This window comes from Corvus hawaiiensis, chromosome 3, assembly GCF_020740725.1.
Source record: "Corvus hawaiiensis isolate bCorHaw1 chromosome 3, bCorHaw1.pri.cur, whole genome shotgun sequence".
Taxonomy (NCBI): domain Eukaryota; kingdom Metazoa; phylum Chordata; class Aves; order Passeriformes; family Corvidae; genus Corvus; species Corvus hawaiiensis.
In genome coordinates, this window is record NC_063215.1 from 10,042,138 (window position 1) to 10,053,264 (window position 11,127).

The following is an 11,127-nucleotide window of genomic DNA, read 5'->3' on the forward strand; positions in this document are numbered from 1 at the left end:
ACCAGAGTGGAAAAGGTTTTATTTGTTGTGGGCATGATGAGCCATTGCTTTATTGATTTGAGAAGCTCTGCAGTCACAGTGGGCAAAACTGGCTGTAAATAATTAAAGGCATTGCCAGGAATGGCTTAGGGATCCAGCCTGCTATTGGAATAATATTTCATTGTCTGTCTTTTGCTGCCTTTTACCTTGAAATATAACATCTGAGATTCTGAGAAACAGCCCTTCTTGGGACGAAAAGTATAAAAGCACATATTCCTTTGGAATATATATGTCATTTGCCAAGGCAGAGCTGAAAAGGGGAAAGACATGTCCCCAAAATTTTAAGGAAACATGAGGAGTCATAGCTGTAGTCCCTCTCACCTAGACACTTATTGTCACTCTCATTCTACTTATTCCTCCTTACAGAAGAATATTTTCTGAGCCTTGAAAACCGAGGTGCTGGGATAAACCATGAGGTGCAGGCAGCCATGTGAAGGGCAGATGTTATCTCAGTTTGCATCCTTGGTAGTTGGAGCAACTTCCAGCAACAACTGGAGGTGTAAAGTGACTCTCTCTAAGAAGCGAGGGTGGTACTTGAAGCGAACCAGTGGGAAATAAAAAATGACACCACTGAAAATGAACAGGACAATGTAGAGGATCTCTATTTGGGGTTGATCAATGATGGGAGCTAACACCAGGTACACAGCTGCCATCAGCACGATTATGGGGATGATAATTGGGACCTGTGAAAGGAAAACATCAGCATAAAGACTCATGTAATTCTGGGCCACTGTGGGTTTGGACAACTCTGGAAACCTTTCTGCAACCTGGAGTATTACCTAGAAATACCAATTAATTCAGCAATCCTGTTTCCCAGCCTGCCCCCACTCAAAGGCTGAACACCCCTGCAAGAGCTACACCACCATATCACACCTTAATCCCTGGTCTTTCCTGCCCTCCTAGACCTAAAGATGCAAACTACTGGCTTTTGTACCACATCTGTTCTGGCTCTCCCTACTATCTTGCATCTAAAAGCCAAGCTGTAGACAAAACACAGAGTAATTGTATACAAATCAGCTTAGCACCATTGCACAGAAAGGTTTATTCATGTGTTGACAGACAGGTGGACAGGCAATCTTGGAGGCAATTTCTGTAAGCCTGGTCAGAAAGCATTTAAACTTCAATTTGAAGCCACCCTTCCTCAAAGGAGGGTGCCTTGTGCATTCACTAATAATCCTCAGTCACTGAGGAAGCACTGCAGATCAGCTCGCTCATAGCATCAGGGGAAGAACACGTGACTCCTGATTTCCTTCCTTTTATCTGTTTTTTGGGGAACAAACCTGTCCCCATGTCATCTCAAAGGACTTGGGGCACCCCACCTGAGTTTTTTTCCTCTGCAAGGTTCTTATGCCTGGCCTACCCTCCAAGGGGTTTGCCTAAGGTCTGCGAGCATAAACAGGTGATTATATTGTTGATCAGGATCATATTTCATTTACCACTTAAATCTTTTAGAAAAAAAGAGGATATGGTAGATACATTTTCCATAGCGAGGAGGCAGGGCATTATTACCTTATCAAGACAGAGAATTCGACCTTGACCGATGCCTGTATATTCACACTATCTCACCCCTTGTTGACTTTGCTGAGACAAAACTTGAAATTAAAAAAGGAAGGACAACCACTTTAAATCTATAAGCCACCAGTGCTCACTCTTTTCTCTTAATGTTCTCTTAGTCATTTGAACAAGATATGAAAATATGTGAGTGTTTTATGTTATTACTTTACCTTGTAAGATCTTGGCAGTTCTGGTTTCTTGATTTTTAAATACAGGAGCCCAGAAATAGTCATGCCATAGAAAAGCCATGCCATAAAACTGGAAGAAAAGGAAAAAAATTGGACCGCATTAAACTTGGGTTGAGATCATCCAGGAATGTCAGGCCTGCCTTGCAGATCCCAGATGTTCATATCTTAAATTAAAAAGGTGAATATTGATATAAATTTAGTAGTTCTTCCATTCATTACCTTTCTAGCACAAACAATGAGAACTTTAAAATTATCTGAATATTACAGATACATTTCAATTAGGATGAATCATATTCAGTTAAGTCTACAGTGACAGAAGCATTCATGCATTGCAAAGGTGCTGGTTCCCAAGCTCTTTCTTTTCTTTCTTCCCTCCTCCTCTCCCCAGTATTGGTTAGAAAGCAATAGCCCAGCCTCAAAAAGATATTGCGAGAAAATACTTATAAACAATGTTATATAATGTTATAAATACTTATAAACCCAGGAGCACAGGCGATGTAAACAGAAACCCTACACACACATACCTGAAGAAGTTCACGATACTGGTGAAGGTTCCTGAAATTATCATTATTAAAGACATCGCAGACGTGAACAGTAGAGCAGGGAAGGGTGTGAGGCATCGCACGTGAGCCATGGACAGAATAGCTGGCTGAAAAACAAAGCAAAACACTGTATCATCATATCATGAACCCAGAGGTCCTCAATCATCCCCCTCAGCTGCTGGTGGGAGCTTTGCCTGCAGCCAGAGCCACTCGTAATCAGCAAATAAGCAGCATATAAAACCAGACCAACTCTGAGGAGTGTAAATACAGAAAACTCCTTCAAGGGTATTTTTATTGTGTCTCACTGGTTTCATATCAAATATTATCAATTTGAGCAGACAAAATGAGGTTTTCAAACTACTGATGTGACAGACTGAGTCAAATTAGAGCTTTCCTGACCACCATGAGGACCTTTTGCCATGGAGCAACTCTTCTGCCCTCTGTCACATCTCTCTGGGACTTGACTTCTCTTGGGATGACTGGAAAATGAGCCAAGGAGTAACCCTGAAACATTTACATAACTACAAATTAAACCAGGATTTGTTTCAGAACATAGAGAGGCTTAGTAGCCTCTTTATGGTTTGTTTCATTGGGAAAGTTTAATGAGAAATGCTACTTTATTTTTTTTTCTTTTTTTTTCTTTTTTTTTTTTTTTTTTAATTCCCAACCAAAATATTGAGTGTCTGAGAAATGGCATAAACGTTCAGCTCATAGTCTGGTATGGTCAAATTCAGACCATCTGTGCACTTCTCAGCACAGAACTTGCCATGATACAGCAGGCACTCTCCTTAGAGAGAGAAGTTGAGGAACCAGTAACCACTGAAACCAGGAACCACCAAAACCAGCAACCACCTGTCCAATCATTTCCACCAACCTGGTCATTCATATGCATAAAAGATTCTCTGCTGTGAACCAGGAGTGGAGCTGGGATGGAATCATAGTTTCATAGAATAATTTGGGTTGGAAGGGACCCTAAAGATCATCTAGTTCCAACATCCCTGCTGTAGGCAGGGACACCTTTCACTGGACCGGGCTGCTCAAAGCTCCATCCAACCTGGCCTTGAACTTCCAGGGACGGGGCATCCACAGCCTCTCTGTGCAACCTATTCCAGTGCCTTTGCACCTGAGAACAGGAATGCCAGATGCTATGGGTGGGAAGGACCAAAAAAAGCAGAGAGGTTCAGGAGGAACACAAGAGGCCTGCTCAAAACAGAGGAAGACAAATTCAGCTCAGCCTTTTTTCTCTTCTTTGTGGAGCAGTGTGGTTAACTGTGTTTGGGGGCTGTACCTGTGAGTGAGGGGGTCTGTATCAGCAGCTGGGATGGGCAGCAACCTGAGAGGCTTGTATGCCCAGGTACCAGCAAATGGGGAGACTGGGATCCAGGGGCTGAATGTCAGCCCAGCCGCTGGAGGGACCTACAGTGTACACATATTTCTATATGTATTTCCCACGAATAGACCCCTGATCAGCCAGAGAGGGTAACAAACGCCCTTGGTGCTGTTAGTGCTGATGTTTGTGTGAGCCCCAGGTGTGTCTGTATGTGCAGCTTTATGTGCCCTGCTGTCTGTGTATGTACATATACAGCTATACATGTATGTGTGTGTGTGTATAAATGTGTTTCATACCTGTGTTTGCGTGTGTGTGGCTACTGGGAATACATGCTGGACTTACTGGTTGGACCAGGGAGGAGGGAGCTGCAGCAGCCTGACCTCCAGTGGGCTACCAGATTTGGCCCACCTAACAAAACCAATGATAAACCCAAGCCAGGAGGGATGTGAGGCTTGGTGTCACCTTGTAATTGCTATGAGGCTTGAAGAGCAGAGATATCCTATGCTGCATCTAAGCTGCACTACCCATGAGAAGGCTGGAACACCCCTGAGACCAACCTGTGTAGTCAGTATAACATGTGAAGGCAGCTGGCTGGTGCTGGGCTACCTTCCCAGTGCAAGCAAAGGTGCCTTACCACACACAAGCATGGCCAGGTTCCCCTTCCCTGGCAGGTACATTGACTGGGTCACCCCACAACCTGTGCCTGGTGCCCCAGTGCAGCAGTATTTGAGTGGTTCATTTCAAAGGTGTTCTTAAAATTCAGGCCAGATGTGAATATGTACCTTTTTGAAAGTACCTGACTGAAGAAGAAAGCCCAGAGACAACAGGAAGGAGATGGGGATTAAAGTCTTTGAGCAAGGAACAAAGCCCTTGAAGAGCTATTGCTCTGCCAGTTGAACACACACAGTGTTTTCCTCTCTGCTGTAGTGTCACGAGAAGGTGAAGTTGCTCAAAGCAAACCAGACCCTTTTTTTGTGCTTACCATATGGCCCTCCCTGGCAGCAACGTAGCACACGCGGCCTCCGCTGAAGAACGTGCCATTCGATGAACCAAACGTAGACAGGGCCACCGACAGGGAGATGAGCCATGCCCAGCTGCCCAGGACTTTGTCCCTGAGGTGGCAAAGAGTACACAGCATGAGATGCAGTTCACAGATGTATTGAATACTCACTCTAGAACCAGACAGGTTTCTTCCCTCCATTATTCTTGTATTACAAGGGATTTTTTCCCAAAGTCTTTCTAATGATTTAAAGTCTTCTTGCAATTCCCATAATATTTAGCAACTAGTAAGTATGTCTTGTCTGACAGCTTTTCTTCCTCCTTGGTGTATTTAGATCTACTTCTATCCACACTGCAGTGGTGTACAAAGCTGTCACCACAGGCAAAACCACCTTTTTTGTGTACTGATGCTGTGGCAAAAAGCCTGAAGATACTGCTATCACAACCAACAATATTAGCTTGGAAATCACAGAAAAACTGTTCCTGTCACACTGGAAGAAATATTCTGTGTTATAACCTCTTCTTCACTATGCATAATATTTTAACCCTTTAATCCCACATGCACCTATTACTGCTATTCTGTGAATCAGGCTGTCTTGGGGTGACCTTATGATGTGTATCCCATATCGCTGCCTATGCCCAGAAATTAATTATTGGCCTTTCTATGCCTCTGAACTGAGCCTGAGAGGGGGAAGAAAAAACTGAGCAAAACTTTCTCAAAGCAGTTTGAAACTTGTTCAAGGTCACATAAAGATAGCAGGTTTTTTTTCCAGCTGGGGCAGGGGGAGCGAGGAAGCACCCGGCTGGCAGCTTTTCCAGTCAGCTTTTGGCCAGTTTTTTGCCAGTTCCTTGTTCTCTGGAGAGAGGCTGAGAGCTGAACTTTTCCTTCTCTGGAATTTCGGATTTTCTCCCTTTTCTACTGGACTGCCTGATTGCTGTAACATCAGAGCACATCGGGAGGACTTTCCACCGGGCACAGAGGGCCTGGCCCTGGGCCAAGCCCCAGCTCCGAGGAGACCAAAGGGAGGACTCGAACACTTTCCCAGGTTTTTCCTCTACAGCGAAAGATTTTACCATTTAACATTATTTTCCTTTCCCGTGTGCTTGTTAAATAAATAGTTTTATCTTCTTCACTTTCCTTTGAGGAAAATTTATTTTTTTTCCCGAACCTGGTGGGGGGAGGGGTGGTTGTGCCTTCTCTCAGAGTATATATATATTTCTAAATTTGGCCAAACCGGAACACAGGCTTAAGCCAAAGCAATGGTTTGAATTCCAGATGTTTGGTTCTAAAGCATGTTCAGACATTTCTGGTTTGCTTTCTCCTTAACAGAAGAAGTAGCAGAGTTACAAACAGAGTTCAAGGTAAACATTTGGAAGGAATGATAATCTTCTCACCTAAAAGTGAAGATTGTCTTCTGAAATGAAGCAGCATTAAGAGTACTAATTGAGTAATAAGTGCTGGTGTTTGGGGTAATTGTCACATACACAAACACTCTGTTTATCTAATTGGCAAAAATTCAAAACTCAGATGCTTTTTAGATCACTTTATTTACTAGCAAACTGAAACCTGCAGTTGCTGTTAAATCACTGTCATCAAAGAAACACTGCTAAGAGCTTCCTGAGCTCCTTTTGTGGCTGCACCTCTCACCACTGAACAATGTTTCTTTCGGGCAGTTTTCCTCTCATATGGGGAATAAATGCATTTAAGTGTGACAAGTCCTCCTCTGGCTTCTTTATACTCCTCCCATTCTTTCTTAATGGCCTGAATAACTGCATCTCTTGCTTGTGAGCCACAGACATCACCCCCTCCTCAGAGTCTGGCTTCCTACCTGTCCTCAGCCTTTGAGTGCCCAGCTTTCCTGTCACTAGTTCAGTATTTCTTCCTGAATTGCACTCTTGGGTGAAAAGGTTAATCAGGCAGGAAAAGGAGATGTGTTACAAAGGAGGAAGCTCAGGAATAACTTGTTAATTAGGAATGATGGGAAAGGAAGTGCAGGGAAAGTTCATGACACTGCAGGCTAGTGAGGCTTTGTGACATGCTCAAACAAAGCACTAGACCTTTAAAAGCTCCTACTCATAATGACGGTGAAAGGCTATTAGGGAACACATCCAGCAAGAGCTCGGTCAGGTCTTCAAATGGGAGATCTTGTGAAATGCACACAGAAGCAAAGCTGCTGCTGACTTTTTAGGAAGAGGATGAGCAGCACATAATCCGTGGATATACCATGTCATCATTTCTGCCAGACAACTCATTAAGGGCTATCAGGGATTCTGTGTCTTTGGAAATATTTAGACAAAGGCTGGGTGTTCTGGTGGAAGATCATTGATGGTGTCTACACCTCTCCTGATGGTCTCTTCCTCCTAAATTCCTTGTCTTGCACAGAAACTATTTAATATCATCAAACACTTCAGGTTGATGAGACGTAGAAACTGTTTCTCTGTAGCTCTGGAAAAGCACAAGCCAATTGAAGTTACAGTTACCAAAGGCTACCCAACCTGTGTATAACACCTCTCAAAGGTGTTGTTGAGATCAGTGTCATTTTCCATTTCCCCCCCAGATGGAGAAACCGAGCCAAAAGACTCTGGTCTGCTCTAAATTCCAGGTACCAAGTGGACAGGATTCACACAGTTGGCTCTTGTCTCATTCCCAACCTCCCACTTCTGCATTAGCAGGGCAGCACATTGCCCTCTCCATTTCATTTAGATATTTGGAAATATCTAAAATGTGGGTCATTTCTCAGTCCCCCGGTCTGGATATGTACCCTTGCTGCATTCCCAGTGCCTGTGGGGAGATGCTCCTGGTGTGACCTTCACCTCTCCTTTATGGACACTTTCCATGAGGTAAAACATGAGTGGGGGGGGAGCTACAGGTTCCCAGTGTAAATGAATGAGAATGGGGAGTAAAGGATGGGCCATCTTGGCAGCCTAGATGCACCTTGGAGACCGTGGCCAGATGAAGCTGGTCAGGCTTGGCCTCACAGAACCACAGAATTATAGAATCATAGAACAGTTTGGGTTGAAACGGACCTTGAAGATTATCCTGTTCCAAGCCCCTGCGATGAGCAGGGACATCTTTCACTAGACCAGGTTGCTCAAGGCCCCCTCCAACCTGACCTTGAATGTTTCCAGGGATGGGGCATCCACAGCTTCTCTGGGAAACCTGTGCCAGTGCCTCACCACCCTCACAGGAAAGAATTTCTTCCTTATGTCTAATCTAAACCCATTCTCTTTCAATTTGAAGCCATTCCAGCTTGTCCTACCTCTACAGGCCCTTGTAAAGACTTCCTTTCCAGCTCTCTTGTAGCCTCTTCAGGCACTGGAACATGCTATAATGTCTCCCTGGAGCTTTCTCTCCTCCAAGCTGAACAGTCCCAGCACTCTCAGACAGTAGTGTGCTTCAGCCCTCTGAGTATCTTTGTCACCCTCTTCTTCTCTGTAACATGGCCTGACAGGTCTTCCTGGCCTGATCAATGCAGTGCTGCCATTCCCTCTGGGAATAACATTTAAATCTCCTGAAACTCAGGAGAGAACCAGTATTTCATGGGACTGCATTGCCTGTGTTGCCCCACGCAGAGCTCACCCCCAAGTGACGGCCACAGCTCCTGAAGACAGCAGCTCAGAGGGAGTCATGGCTGCCAAGTAGCTCACGTTTACCAGCAAATACAGGCATGTAACCAAAGGAATGGCAATCATCAGAGCTCTGGGAAGGGTCACCTGGAAAAGGGATGACAGCAGCGTTAGGTGCAGCACATTTATGCCTGCACTGTGCTTTTTTTGTTTGTTTTGTTTTTGCCACCACCCACGTCTCTCATTCAAATTCCTCCGCTCCCTAAGCTTTTCCTCAGAACAAGACATAGATCCAGATTCACATGGCAGTTTTCACACCAGTCTCCCAAAGATGTCAGGCAAATGGTGAGGTTGTACAGTTCCAAAGTTAGTCTGAAAAACCCCACAACCAACCAAAGAAATAAATCAAACAAAAAGGACCCACCAAACCTTATTAAAAAGATTTTGATTCATAGCTGCCCAAGATGTCTTTTGCATACTTCTTGATTACTTTAACACTGATTTATTCATTACTAGTGTGTTATGTCTCCTGGTGTGCTGCATCTTCCCATAAACATCTCACTGCCATGGACAAAGTTCCAGTGTGTGCTGCATCACATTTAACTTCTCTACAGTTTAAATCAGAACAGGGGTTTGATACCAAAATCTCAAAGGGGATTTGCTCTAGGAAGGAAATATTTCTTTTTTCTTAATGGCAGGATTGTGTCTTAGATGTCTTAGAACACCACAGGATCATTATAAGACTCAATAAAATCAACAGTGTCTTACGCAACTGAAAATACTGGGAAATGGCAACTGAGAACCTGAAATACCAATTTTTGCATTCCCCATTCTCAACACAGGACAAGATACAGCAATTCCTAATGTTGTTGTCTCCACTCTGGAAGGGCCTGAATATCAGTGCTCACAATCCTGTGGGAGAGAGTGGCCCTGGAATCTTTGCTGCCATTCAGGTTAATATTTAACTCTGTATTTCCCTTTAATCTTCAGGATCTTGTGTGCTGCACTGGTAGAAATCACACTCTATAAACTCTGCACTCACGCAACTCTTGCAAAGTAAGAGTTGTTCACTGCTGCAGTGTTTGATCTGTGAAAATGGGTAATATGGTGCAGAGAAGGCTGATGTGAGATGCAGGTGAGCTACTTCAGTGCCTATAGCACAATGCTAAAATGTAGATGTTTAAAGATAGGGATCATTCAGAGAGTTAGACTCCTTTTTCAGTGAGGCTTAGTTTGCTCTTAAATTGCCCCTCCATGCAACAGGGAGAGATAAAGTAGTTTTCTGAGTTTTCTGATGCATAGATTATGGATCAAATCTTTAAGGGAACATGTGGTGTTAAGAATCCTTTATGGATTATAGCAGTGAGTGCTTTTCTGAACAAATCTAGGTGTCTACAGCGAGATCCTCTAAATACTGAGATAAAACTTCATCCCCAAAGCATCCAAGTGCTGCCTAATAATTTTTTTCCGATCAATGGAGTATTTTAGGACTTTCATAGGATCACAAATGATTTGGATTGGAAGGGACCTTAAATATTACCTAGTTCTAACCCCCATGCCATGAGCAGGGGTTTCTTCCACTACACCAGGTAGGTCAAAGCCCCACACAAACTGGCCTTGAACACTTCTGGGGATGGGGCATCCACAGCTTGTGTCAGTGTCTCACCACCCTCACTGTAAACCCCTTGATCACCTTTTGTAACACAATCACAGATAGAATCAAACATATTAACAGCAGGATTAAGTAAAACTCAGCTCACTCACACACTCATTCACTCACCTCAGGCTTCTTCAGTTCCTCAGTTACATAATTTAGGTTGTTCCATCCATCATAGGACCAGAGTCCCTGGTAAAATGCCACTCCAACTGTGCCAATACCTGCAGTCGTGCCTTGAAAACCATTCTGAAAACTCTGAGTTTGTCCCTTGGCAAGCAGCACCAACCCACCCACCACGATCACCAACAAAGCCAAGAGCTTGGCAGCTGTAAAAATGTTCATAACAGATGTTGCCAGCCTCACGTTGAGACAGTTGATGATAGTTAAAATCAAGATGCAGGCAGCAGCTGTACATTTGATGGCAACCTGTGGAGATGAGCATCCTGGGTAGAACGGCGCGATGGCGTACTCAGCAAAGCTCAGACAGACAGCTGCCAAGCCAGCTGGTCTCACCAGGATGACAGAAGTGTAGGCAAAAAGGAAAGCAGGAAAAGAACCAAAAATCCTCAAAATGTAAATATATTCTCCTCCAGACTCCTTAATTATTGTTCCAAGCTCAGCGTACGACAAGGCTCCAAACGTGGCCAGGAGACCACATGCTGCCCAGATCAGCAGGCTGCTGGCAGGGTTCCCCATGTGATGTAGTACCCACTCAGGGGACATAAAGATCCCCGAGCCTATCATGGTGCCTGCAATAAATGACACGCCACTAATCAGGCCAACCTCTTCTTTCAGTCTTAACTTCTCCTTCCCTTCACTCAGATCTGTGGACGAATGAAGTGGATCTGTCATCTTCCTTTCCCTCATTGTGGAAATGTGAGGAGATGTTGTAAGGAGAGAATGTGAAAAAAGATTAAGGCATTTGAATAAGGACTACCTCAGGCTTTAAGGTTTAGTCAATAATTACAAAAGTCACTGCTGAACACTGCTGAGAAACACAAACTTATCTTCTGCATTTCACATTCTTTCATTACCCATCTTATCTTGGTGATTTATTATGCCAAGTTTGATTATCCCTGAATCTCGCTGCAAGCAATGGTAATGGATAGTATCCAGCACCACCTCAGAATCACTCAGCATTACTGGACTGTGATCCTGGTTATCTCTCCTTCAAATTACGCTTCAAACAGCATCTGAAATAAGGATCAGGTAAGCAAAGTCCCCATGCAAATCTGTACTTTATTCTTTGTT

The 11,127-nt window shown here is 43.9% G+C and overlaps 1 protein-coding gene across 1 annotated transcript; it reads right to left on the reverse strand.

Annotated features, from left to right (window-relative positions):
* Positions 1-357: 357 nt before the first annotated feature.
* Positions 358-10,749, reverse strand: LOC125323591 (b(0,+)-type amino acid transporter 1-like). Its single transcript, XM_048298711.1, has 6 exons — positions 10,000-10,749; positions 8,233-8,366; positions 4,636-4,765; positions 2,306-2,430; positions 1,764-1,851; positions 358-722 (listed from the first exon to the last, which is right to left on the reverse strand). The coding sequence occupies exons 1-6, from the start codon at positions 10,741-10,743 to the stop codon at positions 489-491; spliced, it is 1,455 nt and encodes a 484-aa protein (XP_048154668.1). The 5' UTR covers positions 10,744-10,749; the 3' UTR covers positions 358-488.
* Positions 10,750-11,127: the final 378 nt, after the last annotated feature.

Bases quoted from the DNA above. Each gene is read 5' to 3' on its own strand.
- LOC125323591 (XM_048298711.1), bottom strand. From the start codon at position 10,743: ATGAGGGAAAGGAAGATGACAGATCCACTTCATTCGTCCACAGATCTG. The intron at 1,852-2,305 runs GTATGTGTGTGT...CTTTTCTTCCAG, and splicing joins AGTATCGTGAACTTCTTCAG to TTTTATGGCATGGCTTTTCT. The intron at 723-1,763 runs GTAAAGTAATAA...TTCCTTTCACAG, and splicing joins AACTGCCAAGATCTTACAAG to GTCCCAATTATCATCCCCAT.